Genomic DNA, 21,540 nt, shown 5'->3' with positions numbered 1-21,540 from the left:
GCCCTGTCATTATCATCCTCTTCATCTTCTCTGGGGTGTTATTCATCTTTTCTGAATATAAAAAGGGAGTTCCTGAAGTTCTGTCTCTCTTTGCCTTTTCCTAAAATCATGAAACTCTTATCTATCTTTATTTCTGTGATGAACCACAGAAGAATACACTAATGGATCTCTCTTTAAAACAGCTTTTTTATTAAAGGCATTTATAAAGGACTAAGTCTGTGTACAGCTAGAAGTTCTTTTTTTTTTTTTTTGTTCTGCTGCCTTATCAATGCTCTGACCGGAGCCCTCTGGGAGGATTTCTGTATACACACTGATATACATTTTAACACAAGGCTCACACACTGAGGTAGAATTACAGTCACAGAAATCGACCCCGCTTCAATTGTGGCTCAAATCAATAGTGCCTTTTTCCATCCACTTTAACTTGTTTTGATTCTGGTCCCCGCTCTCTCCTTTGGACAGATTTCATCAGTTTTGTTGGTCTTGTTTTTGTGGTGAAAGCTTAGACCACGAAAAAATACACATCAAGCTACAATAAGAGTGTGTCACTGGAGGTATAGTGTTGTGAACATTAGCACACATGTAGGCGTATAGCTACATACTGAACATTTTCAAAGGGTAGGTTCACTGCTTTTACTCCTAACCATATGTAGAAATATTCTCTTTCTCATAATTTACAATTATGCAAAACCTCACTTATAGCTTTGCTTCTTAAGAGACTTCACATTCTGTTCGGTTAGTTGGGCAAAAGGCCTTCAGGAACCATGATACATATTCTTTTAGAAAACAAGGAAAGAAGGATCAGATTTGACTTTATTGGTATTTCATCAACATTTTCTTTTGACTACATCCCCAAGTAAAGACACTACAGGTTAAAAAGACAAATATATACAAAGAAAGCAGGATCACTTTGAAATGACTAATATGCAGCATAGACTTTATTATATGAGCTGACTTTTTCAAGGTAATAAAGCTACTGTAGGTTATTAGCAAGCATGCATTGTTACGGTTTTACAGAAGAAAATAGACATATATATATATCTATATATATATATATATATATATATATATATATATATATATACATACATACACACACACACACACATATATATATATATATATATATATGGTATTACTGTGAGCGTCCCACTTTTGGAAATTAGATCAGCCATAAAGGTGTAAACAATTACTCGCTGGGCTGTGACTAAGTCCAGTGAAAAGCTGCCACATAATGTCTCCATTGGTAAGGCTTTGCTATGTACAATTATAAATGAAAAGAAATATTTTAACACTGGTTAACCAAACTGTGGTTTACCCATGGTCACCAGAACGTTTTTTTCTACTAAAGTATTTATATTATATTTCCATAAATTGGTTGTTTGTATAATACAGTATGAGGATCTTCATTCACCCCAGATGTTGGTGTTGTTCCTTTACTGGAGTTTGAGGTGGGTGTAATGATCTTCTGTGTGTCAAAAACATCACATGTTGCACCATGGAACAGATAACTGAGTCGAGGTTCCATTAGTCTAAATACAGAAAAGAACATGTTCACATTAAAAGTTTGAAGCAGGTTTGTTCGCTATGGAAACCAAAGGTATAAATATAGTTGTTATTCTGCCACAGCATCCAACAATCTGTTTCTCCTACCACAGCATCCCCATCCCTGCGCCCTGGGCTTTCACTCTCTGCTCGAGGGATCCAAAGACATCAGATAGGCTTACATTACATGCTGCAAAGTGCTTCAGGCCAAGTCATTGCTTTAAATATCCGCCAGGAAACACTGACATGCACAACCGGGGAGAGAAACAAAGCTATCCTCAGGCTTAGCCTTAGCCAAAATTCCCCATTTCACCCTCCCTCGTTATTTCCTCTGTTTTTTCTATGCACCCTCTCCTCCTCCAAAATAAATGTCTTGTATGTCTTATTCTTTGCCACTTCACTCTCTCAGTTTGATTCAAATCTAATCAAATCAAGCTTTATTTGTCTTTGCATAATCACAGTGTATTAGAACAACGAAATTCAAGGTGCCACTCCAGATCATTACTTTAAAAAAGGATTGCCTATATAATGGAATTCTACAGTCATCTATCCAAAAACACCTCATTGCCTCCCTGTGAGGTGACTTAGCTAAAGGATATTATGCTTATAGTGCCTGCTATTGCACCCCGAGGAGTCCTTTATCTATTTGCATTGCATACGTATCTGGGAACGTTTTCTTTACACGGATGGATTCATGCCTGTTAAGAAGTCAGGTAGTAAAATGCTCTGTGTGTGTGTGTGTGTGTGTGTGTGTGTGTGTGTGTGTGTGTGTGTGTGTGTGTGTGTGTGTGTGTGTGTGTGTGTGTGTGTGTGTGTGTCTGTGTCTGTGTCTGTGTTAGTTACAGTAACCTTCAGTTTTGCTGTTTGCAACTACAAGTATTTCTGATTGAATAAAATGTTTGCAAGATGCTGGATGTGGCTGTTCAGTTTTATGACCTTTGAGCCTCCAAAAAAACCCTTTCAAAACCCAATGCAGCATTTTTAAAAATGCATAAGCATCTATCACAAAATAAGCATTACAGGAAAAGCCAAGGCTTTCGGTCCAGAATATTGTCCATTCAGCTTGGTGGGCAACACAGGTTGAGATTTATTTATGTATCTATCTATCTATCTGACACACCATAAATTATTTAGCAGCTTCACTATTTGTGGTTTTTAACAGTTGTCTCCTATCTCCAGATGATGACTATAGTGTGTTGTTTTTTGTATCGGAATGAAAATAACCTAAGTCATTTATAATATACTCCGTAAAATGTCATAAAGGGTGTTGGCAAAACTACTGGTTGTGTCATTAGTCAGATCATGTTGATTGAACCTGAGAGTGTTAGGTGGTGTAGTTGCACAACACTTTAATCTGTACTATTTAAGTGACACTTTAAACTTACTGGGGCAGTAAAGGAATGGTTAAACCTAGAGCTGGGCAATATATCAATGTTATATCGATATCGTGATATGAGACTAGATATCGTCTTAGATTTTGGTGTGTTGTCTTTTCCTGGTTTTAAAGGCTGCATTACAGTAAAGTGATGAAACTGTTCTATTATTTGCCTTTACCCACTTAGTCATTATATCCACATTACTGATGACTATTTATAAAAAATCTCATTGTGTAAATATTTTATGAAAGCCCAATTCGTCAACACTACAATATCGTTGCTGTATCGATATCGAGGTATTTGGTCAAAAATATCGTGATATTTGATTTTCTCCATATCGCCCAGCCCTAGTTGAACCACTGAATCAGTATGTACAAAATCTTACCCACTATACCCAACCATAGAGGTACACCTGATGAAATACACTAAACACATCTATATGAGTTACTTCTGTTAATATAACGTGTGAATGTTCCTTTTTGTGTGACAGGTGGGGAACCTTGGTCTGCTCTTCATGTTGCTGTTTTTCATCTACGCAGCCCTGGGAGTGGAGCTGTTTGGAGAGCTGGGTAAGTCTTCTCTGCCACCAACTTAAAGGTGCAGTAAGTGATTATGCGCAAAGATTGTTGACATTTGAACTCAACCAAAGATCCTCTATATACTAAAGGTAGCGCAATTCAAGCAGCGTCCCGTCTCCTAAAGGGCCGTGGCCTCGTTTGAACGTGTAGTGAGCGTTGTGTGGATGGATGAAAAGTTGGTAAATACAACGTAAGCTGATGTATCACAGCGTGCGCTTTCTGCGGGTTGGCCATGGCGGAGATAATGCTACTTTTGCAAATGTACGTACATCTGGCCCTGAATTGGGGCGTCTCGGTTCTAAAACGTCTCTGACTCAACTGCCAAACCAATACACCCCCCTCTGCCACAACGTTTCCAACGTTAATTGCCTGTCCCTTTTCTTTATGACTAACATCTCAAGATTTGTAGTCATTTATAAAAATCGCACATCCTGGACAAAAACCTGCTGTCAGACAAACAAAAATGTATCCAACTCTATGCTGTAAAAATGAAAAAAAGGACCTTGAGTCAAAAAGCAGCCAACGTGAAATTACAGTCAATCAGCCAAACAATTAAGTCTTAATTGGGCACAGAAATGAAAATGACATGCAAATAATTGTCTTTAATGTGTGTGTGTTTTTGTATTAGAAGGATAAATCCCTTGAGATGAATCATCTCAATTTCGAGGGGGTCCTTAAGACAAACATACAGACAAAATACTAAATGCATTCACACATTCACACAGCACTCCCAAACGTAACTACTCCAACACCAAGTGACTCCCCCATTAAAAATACAAAATATATACGTATATACAGTACACTATATATATATGTGTGTATATATATAGTGTACTGTATATACGTATATATTTTATATATATATGTATATATATATACACACACAATAAGTTTGCATACATCCCAATTGCGCTTCTATTTACGGTATATGCATGAACAGGCGACAACACATTAAGGAGGAGAAAAGTAAGAAACTAAAAAAGAAAAGAAAAAAACAACATGAATCATGTGTCATGTCAAATTAGAAGCAAGAGCAGGTTGTTTGTAGATAATTAAAGACAAATGCCTTAAAGAAACCAAACAACGTAATAGATCTAAGTGAGCCTGGCAACGTGTTCCAATCAGATCGGTCTCTAAATCGAAAGGCCCGTTAACACTGCTTAATCAAAAATAAGCCAAATCTTTCAAACTTAATTAATGTAGATGAACAAAGGACTGAATAACACATATTTACATGTCTTTAATAGTGCATCAGAGTCAAAATAGACAAAGACATAGGACCACAACTGTACATTTGTCATTGGATGGTAGATTGAAGAAGATTTCAAATCAATAGGTGGATAATAGATCCAAGATTGGGGGTTACTATAGCTAGTTTCTGCTAGTAGACTGTCACATATGCCAAAAGTCACATGGACCACAATTCTGGAAACCTGTCATCCAGTCATGTTAGGGATTTCAGTGCCAATGATGAATGAAAACAAACCCTAATCAAGTCCTTGTAACATTGACTAAGAATATTAACCCTCTGAGGACGAAAGACGGACCGGCGAGTCCAAACGATGTTTCACAAAACTCCTACTCAAAAAGCGATCTTACAAAATTTCCTTTCAGACATTTATTTACTATTTTTATCATATATAACCTAAGACTTAAACTCATGTCAAGCACCGAAAACATTCGTACAACACAGCCTAAGTTAACGGGCACAAAGATACAAAACAGCAAATTTCTCAAACTGTTTTGATCAAAGAAACCGAAAACTTAAAGTTGTGATCTCTCAGAAAACCTTCACAAAAGTGTAATGTTACAACGGTTTCACTCTCTACACCCTTTCTTTCCCTCCTCTTCTTTTCCCGTCATATCTTCTCTCAGTGTGTAACGCTGACTACCCCTGCGAAGGAATGAGCCGACACGCCACCTTTGAAAACTTCGGAATGGCCTTCCTCACACTCTTCCAGGTTTCCACGGGCGACAACTGGAACGGCATCATGAAGGTACTTCAGTTTACAGCTGCATTAGTTCAGGGACTTGTTCAAACCGCACTTATCTCTTGACATTTGTCATTTGTATTGGGCTATGTATTCGACTAAGCTGATCGGTTTTCACTTTCCTCAGCGTCACCTCATCTCCTGCAGTAGAGACAGCAGTGGTGGAATCTAACTAAGTACATTTACTCTAAGTACTGTACTGTACTTAAGTACAAATTTGAGGTACTTGTACTTTACTTAAGTCTCTTCTTTTCATGCCACTGTACATCTACTCCGCTACATTTCAGAGGGAAATATTGTACTTTTTAATCCATGACATTAATCTGACAGCTTTAGTTACTAGTTACTTTTCAAATTAAGATTTCTGCACATAAAACAAAATATTTATTATGAACTATTAAACTACCCAACAATTTACAGGCCTACAAGTACAGCTAAAATGATTAGACCATTAAACACTTAGTTGATTGACAGATTTGTTTTGATCGTTTCCAGTTTCTAAAATATGAGGATTTTGCCTTTAAGTACATTTTCCTGATGATACTCATATACTTTTACTAGTAACATTTTCAATGCGGGACTTTTACTTGTAACAGAGTACTTTTACAGTGTGGTATTAGTACTTTTACTTAAGTAAAGGATCTGAATACTTCTTCCACCACTGAGAGACAGCACAAGTTTTCTTAGATGAGGGTGAATCAGAAAGGGGACAGACATACGTACGTACAATATTTTCTGAGCTGCCCAAACCTATTTCACACCAATCTCAGTCCAGAAGCAGAATAGTAATTGAAGGTCTTCAGTTCAGATCCCTGGACCAGACAAATTTTCGGCTGGGGGAAATGATTGAGTATTGAGCGGCACATCCTTTAGCAAAGATGCTGTTAGAAAAGTAAACGTGCACTCAACAAGGATGAATAATGTTTAAAATTCACACTGTTTGATCCTCCTCTTCATTTCCTCATCCATCACCTCAATCAAGTCTCACTCTCTAATCAAAACCAAGTACCTTGAGCTCTTAAAATGTTATCACAGCTCATATCCGGGAAATAGCAAATCAGTGCTGATTAGGCTCTCAGAGAGATTGACTGACTGTAAATGAAAGGCCTAAATTTGTCAGGCCTTGAGCTTTCATCAACCCGGATTGTGAAAGTTTGATGTGCTCTGTAAAGACATTACAAATTGCTTAAATGATGCTCTGAATAAGTCTCTTTTTATTGAACGTAAAGGCTTTACTTCATCAGCTTGTTTTCCTTAAAATAATATTCAGATTCTTAAAAATGTGTACATGTGAACAGACTGAGATGTAATCATTACTTTCTTTTACTCTTGTATTATTTCTAAAACAATAAGATTATTAGTTGATTAATCGCAGGACCGATTTTAATGTGAAACCAATAAGAAGAATTACTGTTTTTTTTACTCCGTCCAGCCTGTTCTCATGAACTATGAGTTCATATAGCTAAATTTAACCATAATGTCCGCCGAAACGACCGGCAGCCCACGATGCCCTGTATCCGGCTCAAAGTCACCAATTCTTGGGTTAACTGAACCACCAACTACCACTGATATGATGGAGCAACTTGCAGAGCCCGGTAGCCGGCATCGCAGAGCTCTGGAGCGGCCAAACACATCTACTAACTGCCGCTGATACGACCGAGCTGTGACGGAGGTCTGTAGCCGGCGTCACATAGCTCTGTAGCGGCTTAAAACAGCTAGCAACTGCCGCTCGGCGTCATGGAGCTCGTAGCCGGTCTCCTAGTTTCGTAGGATATCTTATGTTTTGGTGTGCATGCATTTTTGTACTATATCACCCGTTCATGAGAGTTCGTTGCTCAGTTGTATGTAATATGCCTTTTTTAATAGAGGACATTTTGACTGGTCACAGAAGGAAAAGCACAGATGTAAATAATCTAACTAATGATGGCTGAATTCCATGTAGCTGCTTGAGTTTTAGGGTCCTGGCTCAGTATCACACTGTTGTGTTTTACTGGGACACTTGAATAGTGGCGCCATTGCAGTTGTTATTAGTCACAGCTGTGCTTTCCCTACTATGACAAGTCAAAATGTCAGTGGTGAAAAAGGCCTATTATATTGTAAACTGAATATCTATGGACTTTTAGTCAGATCAAGCAAGCATTGTGAACATGTGTCATGGCTGGCAATGGGAAAATTCTTATGTTAATTTTTTTATATTTTCCCTTCATTTCATGAAACAAATGATTAATCCTTTAATCTGAAAAAATAACTGACATATTGAAGGAACCCGGTGGAGTTAGGGTTAGGGTTAGTAGCGCTATGGAGCAATGTGCTTACGAGTGAGTCCCTGTTTTGTTTGGACCAAGCAATGATATGACGCACCCATGTGAGCATGTGTGTGACGTCATTCCTGTCACCAGTTTGAGTAGTTATTTCACTCATCTACAGGTGGCAGTAACATGAAAAGAAACGCAGCAATGCGCCAACAAAGGCAGGGAAGGAGAAGGCCACAACAGTCACTCTTCACTTACTGTAAACTCTTCTTCAACTAATGGACCTTCTCTGTGTGCTTCCCTCCACCTTCCCCTCCTGTTTCCTCTTTCTGTTCTTCTCACTGTAAAGTATAACATAAAGTCCCTCTAGCCAAGAAAAACATTTTCAAACACTCGTTCATTCCCACCGCCATAAAAATCTTAAAGGTGCCCTGCCACACGTATTTCATTACTTTGTGGTAATGTCTGAAGTTCTACCATGGACTCTGTAATGTCTGTGTTGTGGGAAAAAATGCCTTGGTTACCTTGTTTCAAGCCATTCTAACGTGGTATAGAAAGCCTACAGGAAGACTCAGCTCGATTTCTGCCAGTTCTCATTGATATTCAACAAGCTAAGCAGTTTGAATCTGATTGGCTAACAGCTAGCCAATGAGAGCCTGGATGTCAGGATCCTTTACCCAGCCCAACTGGGCGAGCTAATGAATAGTAATGAGCTCAGGCAATATGATGTCAGACTGACCAGCTTTTGTAATTGGCCTGATTTCTCCGCTAATTTCTTTTCAGTGGCTAGAGCTGACAGAGGAGGTAGCAGTTAATTTTCAGATTCACAACATAACACAAACACATATGGACCTAACATATTTAAAAAAAATGCAAGTAAAAACGGTTTTGTATGGCAGGGCACCTTTAAATAAGAACACACAAACACTATGTCACACGTGCATTGTTTTTTATCCTGTGTAAATAATTTTTTAGAAGCTATTGTATGTTTACTGTCCGAGTTTTGTTTTTGCACTTTATGTTGAGGCCACGTCTAAGGCCTCATGCAGACAGCCTGCGTCGGCCGTCAGACGGTCCGCCAAAAACGCAGGTCTTTCCATTATTTTTGAATGGGGGTAGTGCATTTAGGCTGCGGCAGGGGTTTGCCGCAGGGCGGGACACTCAGAAAACGCAGCGGGCCTGACTCAACTTTTCAAGAAACGCAACCCCACGTCACGCTGCGGTGGCCAATCATGTAACTGGCGATCGGACTTGTCGGTGTGTTTTGAGCTATGGTTTTACTCGGTGTGAGAAAACATCACTTCCTTTATCGCTGCCACAAGAAAGTTTTAAAACACTAGAGGGTAACAAAAACCAATCACAAGCACTGAACTGCCCGGGAGCGTGTGTAATAGTTGAATGTTTCCTGCCACAACAAAGCACTCGCTATGTCTCTTTCTCCGTGAAATAAAGCTGCAGTCGGAAACGTCGAGATCTATTAACGAGCTGACAGAAAACAGTGATTGTGAAACATAAAGCTTACTTGTGTAAAATAACACAACTATACATGACACAAACAGGCCGTTTGTTAACTAACACTGCCACTGCCTCACAACCCTGCGGCAAATCGCCGGATTGCTTTTTTTTTTGGTCTGAACATTTGAGCTTAAGGCGATTTTCTGTCACGACAGACAATACAGTTTTTCTCTGAAAGAATCTGAAATCTTACTATTCTTCCTACTGTCCATTGCCTTTTTCCCTTTCCTCACCCCTATACCCCACCGGCCACCAGGACACACTGAGGGAGTGCCCGCCGGGTTATCCGGCCACCGACTACGGCTGCCATGCCGGACTACAGTTCATCTCCCCGATGTATTTCGTGTCCTTCGTGCTCACGGCTCAGTTCGTCCTGATCAACGTGGTGGTGGCCGTGCTCATGAAGCATCTGGACGACTCTAATAAGGAGGCGCAGGAGGACGCCGAGATGGACGCCGAGTTGGAGCTGGAGCTGGCTCAAGGAGGCCTCTGCTGCATGATGGGGGGCATCGGCGCCATCGCCGGGGCCACCGGGGCCGCTGCCACCGGGGCCGCTGCGAGCGTGTCGGGCGCGGGCGGAGGAGCGTTTGGCGTAATCACAGCGGGGACAGTCAGCGGTCCAAGTGGAGGGGTGATGGTGCCACTACGAGACGGAGGAGGAGGAGGAGGAGGAGGAGGAGGAGGAGGAGAGGAGGAGGAGGAAGGAGGAGGAGGAGGAGGCGGTGCGGGTCATGAGGGTCACACACACCATCGATGTCGTCTCTACTCTCCTGCTCAGGTAGGTGGACTTCCAGACATTCAAGAATCAGAATCAGAAAAGGTTTTCTTGCCACAATAAGTACACTTATGTGGAATTTGCCTTGGTGAGCGGTGCATACATAAACAAACAAACATTAATATGAAATAAATAAATATATACAGAAAACAAATATATACAACAAAATAAGTGCATAAATTTGCAAAGAATAAATAGTATGTGTAACGGGCAGATGGGAATTCCAGAATAAAGGTTAATTCAAAGTGTAGTGACTAAGTTAACAATGCACATAAGAGTTGGCCAATATAGGCTCATGCTCTCGGGCTTGGATGGCAACATGCAAATATCTTTTAGAAAAACTAAATGTTTTATGCAAACCCCCGTTGCATCCCCTACTCATTATTTGAATTAGTATTTCCGACATGTTACCTATCAAATTAATTTTTCAACTCATACTTTACTTTACACTACATACATACGTATGTTTTCATTTATTAAGCATTTGTTTGTACCAGTAATTAACAGATCATGATCATCTCATTTTTAAACCAAAATGTAGCCCGGTGTTAACCGGGACGATGAAGCAAATCTTGGCCTGCAAATCACAAAACCAGTTCTTATAGGGCCATCAACAGTTGCCTGCATGCATGTGAATACATCAGTTATCAAGCAACAATATTCAGGCTGTAAAAATATACTAGTTTACTTTTTAAGACTGATGAATGATGTCCAAGGGGAAACCTGGATACTGGAGCACACTGATTGATCCACTTTTAATTGTGTCTGTTTGCACAATTAAAGGCAAATCAATCAATCAAGTCACTTTTTCCCCTCTGAAGTTTGCTGAGAGGCACTTAATTTAGCTGCAAGCTGCTGGAAGATGCGCCGAGATCCCTGTTCCCAGCATTTTAAATGTCTTGCGTATGCTATACTGGAACTAGCGGTTACTTCCCGTGCCATGGCCATTTCTCGCCAGCAGCTAATCGTGTGGGATCATTATTGATGAGCTGATAGGCTCTGAGACTGCGGACCTCCTTACCGCATACTCCCTGCAGCATCATTCAGATAGCTCTGCCGAGCGGATGAGTCATCAATCATTGAAAACATCCCATTCACCAATCTAATCACTGACTGCACGGATGCATTTTATGAGTTACAGTGTAGTGAGACTTCAGTGATAGTCGCAGCCTCAGAGGTGTTGGTTTGTCCCTCAAGAGTTTGGTCCAACGTTAACAGCAGACACTGCTGTCTCAGAGCGTGTGGAATCTAGAAAATGCAGCCACTGAGTGCTCAATCAATCAACCAGTAAGGCAATCGACTGAAAATGCAATCAACTATTTTGATTTATGCCAAATATTTTATGTTTTTTGCCTCTCAAATGGAGATTGATATTTTTTTTTTTTTTTACTGCAGTTCAGAAAACAACAAGCAATTCGCAGACAACTTCCAGAACTTCTGATTGGGGTTTTCTTATAGACCAAATGAAAATAATAATCAATAGATTTGCCGACAAAGAAAATAATCATTAGTTTCAGCCCTAGTGAGACATCGGTCCTCATGCAAGAACCACTCAAAAAAGAATAGATTTGTTCTGAAGTTGCATGTATGAGTGACTTAAGAGAATTCGTGGCATTCACCAATGTTCTCATATTTACAATTTTCTCCTAGGTACAAACAACATTAGTTGTAGTCTGACTCATGATGATAAGGCCTTAATCTGAATGACTTTGGAGTTTAAAAAGCCTTTGTAACAGAAATCAACTGAATTAAAATACATAACTAAAATAAATGTAATGCTAAATAAATATTCTGTTCACCATTATTATCTTTGCTTCTTTTTTATTAGATTTTTTTATTTGATTGATTGATGTTGGTAATATATAGACTGAAGTTTAGTAGTTGGGAAAATACTCTCACTCCGAAGCAGAACTTGTCTTTTTGTATAGCAATTTAGGGGAGTTGATTATGCAAATCTCCTGAGCATGCTCTTCCTTATGAAGAAGTGGCATTCATCAGGTTGGAACAGGTTAATTATGACAAGTGAATGTCGTTAAGAGAGTTTAAAGAATCCAGCTTGAAAAATGAACGTGCCACACAAAAAAAAAAAAAGTAAGAGAGGTTTAGGATAAGAATACAAAATGTTTGTGTGTGAGACCCAAGGCCCTATTTTAACGATCTAATCGCACGGCGTGAAGCACATGGCACAGGAGCGTTTAGGGCGTGTCCAAATCCACTTTTGCTAGTTTGACGGTGGAAAAAGGGGTCCGTGCGCCGGGCGCATGGTTCAAAAGGGTTGTACTTAGTGTCTTTATTAATTCATAGGTGTGTTTTGGGCGTAACATGCAATAAACCAATCAGAGTCATCTCCCATTCCCTTTAAAAGCCAGGCACATTTGTACCTTGGTGCATTGCTATTACAGTGCCTTGCGAAAGTATTCGGCCCCCTTGAACTTTTCGACCTTTTGCCACATTTCAGGCCTCAAACATAAAGATATAAAACTGTAATTTTTTGTGAAGAATCAACAACAAGTGGGACACAATCATGAAGTGGAACGAAATTTATTGGATATTTCAAACCTTTTAAACAAATAAAAAACTGAAATATTGGGCGTGCAAAATTATTCAGCCCCCTTAAGTTAATACTTTGTAGCGCCACCTTTTGCTGCGATTACAGCTGTAAGTCGCTTGGGGTATGTCTCTATCAGTTTTGCACATCGAGAGACTGACATTTTTGCCCATTCCTCCTTGCAAAACAGCTCGAGCTCAGTGAGGTTGGATGGAGAGCGTTTGTGAACAGCAGTTTTCAGTTCTTTCCACAGATTCTCGATTGGATTCAGGTCTGGACTTTGACTTGGCCATTCTAACACCTGGATATGTTTATTTGTGAACCATTCCATTGTAGATTTTGCTTTATGTTTTGGATCATTGTCTTGTTGGAAGACAAATCTCAGTCCCAGTCTCAGGTCTTTTGCAGACTCCATCAGGTTTTCTTCCAGAATGGTCCTGTATTTGGCTCCATCCATCTTCCCATCAATTTTAACCATCTTCCCTGTCCCTGCTGAAGAAAAGCAGGCCCAAACCATGATGCTGCCACCACCATGTTTGACAGTGGGGATGGTGTGTTCAGGGTGATGAGCTGTGTTGCTTTTACGCCAAACATAACGTTTTGCATTGTTGCCAAAAAGTTCGATTTTGGTTTCATCTGACCACAGCACCTTCTTCCACATGTTTGGTGTGTCTCAAAACTTTAAACAACACTTTTTATGGATATCTTTAAGAAATGGCTTTCTTCTTGCCACTCTTCCATAAAGGCCAGATTTGTGCAGTATACGACTGATTGTTGTCCTATGGACAGAGTCTCCCACCTCAGCTGTAGATCTCTGCAGTTCATCCAGAGTGATCATGGGCCTCTTGGCTGCATCTCTGATCAGTCTTCTCATTGTATGAGCTGAAAGTTTAGAGGGACGGCCGGGTCTTCGTAGATTTGTAGTGGTCTGATATTCCTTCCATTTCAATATTATCGCTTGCACAGTGCTCCTTGGGATGTTTAAAGCTTGGGAAATCTTTTTGTATCCAAATCCGGCTTTAAACTTCTCCACAACAGTATCTCGGACCTGCCTGGTGTGTTCCTTGTTCTTCATGATGCTCTCTGCGCTTTACACGGACCTCTGAGACTATCACAGAGCAGGTGCATTTATACGGAGACTTGATTACACACAGCTGGATTCTATTTATCATCATTAGTCATTTAGGTCAACATTGGATCATTCAGAGATCCTCACTGAACTTCTGGAGAGAGTTTGCTGCACTGAAAGTAAAGGGGCTGAATAATTTTGCACGCCCACTTTTTCAGTTTTTTATTTGTTAAAAAAGTTTGAAATAGCCAATGAATTTCGTTCCACTTCATAATTGGGACCCACTTGTTGTTGATTCTTCACAAAAAATTACAGTTTTATATCTTTATGTTTGAGGCCTGAAATGTGGCAAAAGGTCGAAACGTTCAAGGGGGCCGAATACTTTCGCAAGGCACTGTATGATGGCAGATTTGCACCGTAATATTTTTATTTGTAATCTTTTGCATGTTTGTGTGCTGCTGCTGCGCTTCCCTGTGTGTGTGTCACAAGCATAGTGTGCCATAAGCCTAGGCGCATTTTACGAGCTGGTTTTTGTTGGTCAATGGCGCGATCACTTCCTGCTGCCTCACGCCGCCGGGTGCAAGATAGGGCCCCCAATGTGTAAACAGGCTGTGGATCTATTATGATGCTAAACCAAACAACACGTTATTGGCATGTTTACTCGGTTGTTTCAAGGCTTCATGAACTTCATCTACAGCAACCGTTGGTGCTGCACATCCAGACAGACTCTTAGGGACTTCACAGCATCAGGAGTTATCCTTCTTCATGAAATACTCCTGCCCTACTTGTGCAAATGCAAGGTGTTGATGACAATTACACGCATGCATTCAGCCCAGGCATGATAACGGCGCACACACATGCAAAGATATTAAACTGTCGCTGTCGCCACCATTCTAAAAATACCATGATTGGGGGCCGTGGTCGTGGTGGCTCTTATTCTTCAGCTCCCTGATTGCTGCATCTCAAACAGCAAGTCGGTTCAAGCTGCATCTGTAATCACACTCACATAAAATTACAGCACCTGCAGATGAGAACAGATATTTTCTGAATTACGCTTGCTGAGGCAGAAAGAAGGAAACAAGTAAATAAAACAACAAAGGCAGGAACAAAGGGGAGGTTGTGGTGGAAACAAGAACAGTAACGAAGTGGAGAGAGGGAAAAATAGAACAAATGTAAATTAAAAAAACTATTGTTATTATTCAGAAATTATAAAAAAAAAAAAACAGAAGGAGAGAAAGAAAGTGAGTAGTTGGTACTTTGGAAAGCAAGTGACTTGTTTGCTGCAGCAAGTGGCTGAATGAATGAGTGACTAAGTGTTTGACTTTGGGAAGTGACTAAAGGTGTGTTTGCAGTGCACCAAGCGAGTATACGGTGGAGTGTTTACTCCTTAACTGTAATGTGTTTGGGCAGTTGACAGCAGTGCTAAATAAACTTTCAAGGTGGCTCATCAGAAATGACCCCGTAAACACAAACGCTGATTAGTGGAAGTAGACGGAGCTTGCTGTTGGCATGTGATTGCCAGCTGGACCTTATACCAAGAGAGCCATAACAACAAAGAGGCAGTCTGGACTAATGCTCATGTGATGTTATTTCTTAATGGGCTCTGACGTTTTCAGCAGACAAAGTTAATTTGTCATTAAAGCTGTTAAAACTGGAAACGGACCTTTTATTATAGAAACATATGAAGACAAGAAACCCCCAAACATACCCCTTTATTGTGTATTCCACATTCTGTGTATTCTATATTTTATTCTGTAAACAATGTACATTACTTTGCACTTCTGGGTAGATGCTAAACTGAATTTTGCAGTCTCAGTACCTGCACACAGTGCAATGACAATACATTCAAATCTAATCTAATCTAAAACATTACCATTAACATGCACAGAAAAAAACATACCGAAAAGAATGGAAGAAATTCAGTAAATACAGGACACAGTGGAGTCAAGTCAACCACCAAAATCCAGCGAGAACACACATTTTTCATTTACCTGTATCGAAACAGAAATGGACATACGCTCATTACTTACTACTTTTTTGGATCATTTATGCTACAATTTGGGCAAAAAAGGCAAAGCCAATGAGGAATGATGCAACGTGATGAGGTTGTGGATTTAGACATATTGCAAACAAGGACAGTCAACTGTGCAGAGAGAGCTGTAGGGGGATACACTTTTAGAGAGTGAGGTAAACTTAAACCTGTGTTAACAGATTTTTTTTGGCCACTTTGGGGGCAGCAGAAAAACAAGTTCTAAAAGGAACATTGACAAATCATTACCTGTTGATGTCTTCTTATACATTCAACAGATATGAAGCAACATTAGCATTCATTTTGAGACGTGTTTGTGTCCACCTGATGAATGTAACGGTGCTTTTCATTTGTACTCAAAGGTTGGAATTCCCGAGGTCATAGTCAGAAACACACCCCCCCCCCCCACCCCCCCACCCCCCCAACTGACCTCGGATTTCCGAGCTCGGAAGTCGGACAACCTCTGAGTACCCCGAGCTCAAAATCCAACATGGCTGCCCCGTGCATCAACAGTAGTTAAAGCTGCAGTAACATACAGTTATTAGCACTTCTGTCTTATTTGTGTCCCACTAAATCAGTCGTACACTCAGCCCTGTCCAACTTCTATCCATGGACACGTTGCTGTGCTGTTTGTATGCACAACAGACAGCATAATGCGTTGTTATAATGCTAACAATGGCTAACCTGGTTAGAGCTATCCCCAGAATAAAAAAATGTCTTTTGGTCTGCACCAACTCCCCTGAGAAATATTGGGCTCTTTAGCTGCTAAATTCTCCACTACGTTTACCAACAAGCAGATTTGGCAGGTATCAGAGCTCTTTCACTGAAAACAGCTTCCTGAACTGAAGCTGAAAACCAGTTGATAAGAGCAGTGAACAAATTGTGGGTTGGAAAAAAAGCAAAATAATGAGCTTAAAACCGCTAAAATGCCCCGTGGAGCTGTGAGGAACTGCAGAGAATTCTCTGTGGTTTCCTCACTATTAGCAACCACTTTCACATTACATGCAGTAACTGCACTCGTATTATATGAATACTGATTAAAGTAGCTTTAAGATAAGCTGCCTAAGTGGTTCTGCACTGAAAGCCAATGAATATAAAATAACCCAATTCTCACTAGCAGCTTATTGTGCTATTTTACCCTTTGATCACTGTTTAGGCCTCCCCTTAGCTTTACAGATCCCTTCAGTCTTTTTTGGATCATTGTTTTCTTTCCAGCACTTCTGCTCCCGTCAACCATATAATAATTGTATGTTTTCCTCACGGTTTGGCGGTGATCAAAACAGAGCTAAAAGGAGAGTGAAAATTGGCCTAATCTTGAGGTGCCACAACTCCAAATGAATGCTAATGTTGCTCGGCGTGTACTGCTGTTGTAAATAGGCAACATTTGTCTGGCATATTAGCTATTATTATATTATTACAACTTTATAAGTCATAATATGTCAATTTATGGCTTGTTCTGCTACCTCCGAGTGGCTAAAAAGACACACGCGGTATGATGTTATCTCCCTACCAATAGCACCATCTGGCCCAGACTGAAATAGACCCAGACAAACTGTGTCCGATCACTTGTCGTAACTATAATTGGCCTAACAACCGTAATGTGTGTCCACTCTTTATCTGGACTCAGTCAAGTCCGATGTCTTTTGGGATCTCTTTCCCCATTAAGCCTTGGTTTGTTTGAATGTTTGCAGTGTGAACCTAATTAACCTAAGTAATCTTTTGTACTTTGGTTCAGACCAAAGAAAATGAATATTCTCATCCATCTTAAAGGATGACACCGAATCAATGGGTGAGTGAGGAGAGAACAGAGAGAGGCTGACTGTGGAAGCTTCACACAGTGTGAGTGGGTGGCACCATCCGCCACAGTCTCATTGTGCTTAGAGCTCATTGTCTGTCAGCCTACTGGTATTTTTAACCAGAAGAGGAGTAAAAAGAGAGATGAGACAGAGGAGGAACTCTTTTCTTGTGTCTTTCCACATGCACTGTATTTAAAATCTCTATTCTGATTAGCCAGCAAATGGCTTTGGCAGAATAAAAGCACAGAGTTTGGCCTGTTATTTATGTGCGTCCATATTGAGATTTAGATTTATTTATTTTTTCTCCCAAGGAACACTTATCAGATAAAACCAGAGTCACGACAAAGTATTATTGCTACTGTCGCACAATCCCTGAATGAGCCTGTCACAAATGATTTGATAAAAGTTCAAACTCAAAAATAAATCACAGCCATGTCAGGTTTAAATTATACTAAAGTGTGATTAAGAGGCAGTGGAGCATCTCGGGGAGAAATAGCAAAAACAAGTTGAGAGCGTAAGCAATAGAGTTTCTACCAACCAAGAGCATAAATCAGCAGTAATCAGAGCCATATAGACCCTTATAGACATAATTGTATAAGAGGAGGGCAAACAAGCCAATAGAAACGATGCTCATTATAACAACTCAACTTGTTTCAGTCTTATAACTGTATAGTAGTCTATATCCTTTACGTTCCACTTCCGGGATTCTTTGTGTTGTAATTTTAATCTCCGCTGGATTTCTGAGGACTATGGTTAACTGCTCCTCAGATCTCTGCAGGGTAAATCCAGACAGCTAGCTAGGCTATCTGTCCAATCGGAGTTTTCTGTTGCACGACTAAAAGAACTTTTGAACGTACACGTTCCACCAAAATAAGTTCCTTCCTGAGGCTATTTTGCAGAGGCACCATGCTATGTGGACTAGCCAGACCCTCCCCTGAATAGGTGGAGGAAGTTCTAACAAAGCGAGACTAACTGTATAGTCGCAGAATGTCTTCGCAAATAAGTCATTAGTGTGAAGACGTATTCAGAGTCCATCACAGAAACTAGGCAGTGTCAAAATGTGAATTTCTTCCTTTTGTCTCTTGCTGTATTATGCTAATGATGAAGATAAGAGCTCAGGTGTAGAAAACCATGTCTCACCTTTAACTCCATAACTGCAGAATAGAAAACGTCCATCCAACTTTTGTATATATATATAAAAAAAAAAGCTACGGCTGGCTTCACACTGGCTGTGTGGCGTGAGCGTGGTGTTTCAGAAACATGTCTGACGCAGCGCTGCTGCTGCTAGCCTTATCTGTACACATGTATGTTTCCCATTGATAAAATGAACTCAAGCAGTAGTATACTTCATATTAAACATAAATATATACTGATTTAATTACAGCAAAGACAATGTCGGCAGTATTGACGGCAAAATAGGCTACAGAATATTTCGTTCTGTAATGACAGGTGCAATATTTGTATTTATATCTGCATTTATGTCAAAACCTAGAGACTTTCAAACATCACAATGTCATTTCTTAATATGTATTTGTGTCAAAATGACATAAACATCTTTTCCTATTCTATTTTGCCTGGAAACGCTTCCAACACGCTTGCGTGTCGCGTGAAAAATAGGCGTCGGTCCTATTTATAGCATGCACGCGTTTTCGAGACGTGCGTGTCACGCAGGCAGTGTGTAAGCTCTAACCTGTCAACATGGGAGCTTAAGGAAAAATGGGCACGCCACGCAGCTGACACACTCGCGCCACTCAGCCAGTGTGAAGGAGGCCTAATGCAAAAGAAGGTGCGACATATAGAATAGGTTATTATTTCCCAGCGAAATATGTAACAAAGCCTGATCATTATTATTCAGATTACTGTTGAATAATTCATGCTCTTGGAAACACTTATCTTAATGGCTCAATTAGTAGATGATTGTGATGATGGTGATTTGTGAACAAAATATTTAGATGAGTGGAAAAAGGAAATCAAGTGCCATTAAGTGGGTGCACGTCGTATTTAGTCAGTACAAAGCTTGCAGTCTATCAGAGACTGAAAGTTTGGGACACCAAGTAGGGGTTTCATATCGTTCATATTCTGTCATATTGTTCACGATAATATCGGTATCATTTTAAATATAATATGATATGAAAAAAATCATATTGTGAAAAAAGCAACATTCCAACTTGTTGATGTAATTGTCTGTTCATTTGGCAACTGTTCAGAAGTGCAATTTGTTGTACTATTTTCTATTTTTTACAGAGTCTGAATCTCACTCTGAGTTACTGTTGTTTAAAAACTAAACAAGTGAGAGGTGTTTTTTTATATATACTGAAAATATCAATAATTTCAAGTCAGGAACTTTTCACGAATGCTCAAGTGCGATTTCATAAATCCTTGAGTCCAAGCCATCAGTGCGCGAGTCCAAGTCCAGTGACGAGTCCAGAGAATAGAGACTCGAGTACTCCATCACTGCTCCAAGCATCTTTTTTCTTCTTTTCTTTCAACTTTCAATTAACGATCATACAATTGGGCTCTGAGTGTCCCAATGCTTCAGAGTGCTGCAGTAATCTGGCTGAACAGATGCTGTGTCGACACTGATGGACGAGTGCAGCTGCTGCTGGCACGCTGCTGTCCCTGTGTGTCAAGGTGCGGACAAAGTGTTAACAGCAACGAGTGGCACATCAATGAAGCAAAGCCTGCAAGCTAGTTCAGGTAGACAACGTATGTCCGCTGCTACAATCAGACAACATACTCAAGACAACATATCTAATTCACTCTTTTCATTATGACGGCGTACGTGAGCTGTCAGTGCTTTTCTTGCCACAATCACTCTGCTGCTGTTCATACTGTATAGAGCTAATAAGGCCAAGGTCCACCCCAGCATCCACCTGTTGGCTCTGAGTGTACTTTTATACTGTCATCACTTCCCACTCTCTGCTGCGCCAAGTGACAAAGTCAGAGCCTGGACACTAGATATCAATCCTACATTTTCTGCGGCCGCACAATAATCCAGTCCAAGTGAGTTGGCCGACTTACTGAAATATTATTTATGAGTTGCTCTGCAGAAGAAAGCATCAGCATGTATTCCTGTGTGACCTGAAAGTAGCAGAGGGCCACAATAATGATTTTTCAACCATAAATGAAGTGCAGCATACAAAATGAGATAAGGGCAGTTCTAATAACGCTGATAAGCAGTAGCTGTCTGAGTGTGGAACTAAAAACCGTTAACTTAATCTCATGATCCTCCACAAGCATATACAGTAGAACCTAATCAAGTGGCATTCATAATATAAAATCCATCGCTGTTGAGGATTGTGTGATACAGTCAAAATCTCCAAAACAGCTAGAACTTGAGTCTTGGTAAGATTATTTTGCCAGCATTTTTAATGTAATTTGCATTATTACACCTCCACCAGAGAGGTTATGTTTCGGGTCCTGTTTGTTTGTGGTTGGCAGAATATATCAAAAAACCTGTTAAGAGATTTCAAAGAAATGTGCTTGGGGGCAAGTGGGTGCGGTCAAGGAACAATTTTTTGTGATTATTTTTTTTTGGGGGGGTTTTAATTTTTTTTTTTACTTTTTTTTTTTTCAAAAAAACAGTTTTTAGGGTGTGGGGCGCCTTGGCTGAAGGATGTTCTGTCTGTTTTCTAGTTGTACATTAAATCTGGACCTTTGATGATCTTTTTAATTAAATGAATCACAATTTTGTGGAATGTTAGGAGGCAACTTCAAACGGTGGTAAAATCTCTTTTACGGACTGGATCCTTAATATTTTCAAAATATTGAAATATGTATTATGGTATGCAAAGAGATGTCTGTAAAATCAAGAGGATCCACAGTGTGGGGATCAGAGTGGATGAGAGCATTTCTACATGGGAGAAAGCAGATGGCAGTGCAGTGAATCAAACGGGTTCATGGGCACCATTTACCACAATTTTTTTTTTCAAGTTTTTTTTTACACCCAAGCTGGGTAGGTGCTGCCAAGGTCCAGCTATCGACTGTGGTTGCCCTCTTCACCGCACACCCTTTAGAAGTAGCTCTTAGATGGAGGCAAATAGTAGGAAAGAGCAGACCCTGGAGG

General features: G+C 40.1%; 1 protein-coding gene across 1 annotated transcript in view; it reads left to right on the top strand.

Moving 5' to 3' along the window:
• The window catches only part of LOC120566952 (voltage-dependent T-type calcium channel subunit alpha-1I-like), a 345,248-nt gene that overhangs the window by 289,713 nt on the left and 33,995 nt on the right, over positions 1-21,540 (top strand). Inside the window, 4 exon segments of the mRNA XM_039813684.1 lie at positions 3,412-3,490; positions 5,375-5,496; positions 9,514-9,918; positions 9,961-10,035. Coding sequence (XP_039669618.1) covers positions 3,412-3,490; positions 5,375-5,496; positions 9,514-9,918; positions 9,961-10,035 — 681 coding nt within the window.

This window comes from Perca fluviatilis, chromosome 1 (assembly GCF_010015445.1).
Source record: "Perca fluviatilis chromosome 1, GENO_Pfluv_1.0, whole genome shotgun sequence".
In the NCBI taxonomy this organism is placed as follows: domain Eukaryota; kingdom Metazoa; phylum Chordata; class Actinopteri; order Perciformes; family Percidae; genus Perca; species Perca fluviatilis.
This window is presented reverse-complemented; position numbering and strand designations above follow the sequence as displayed.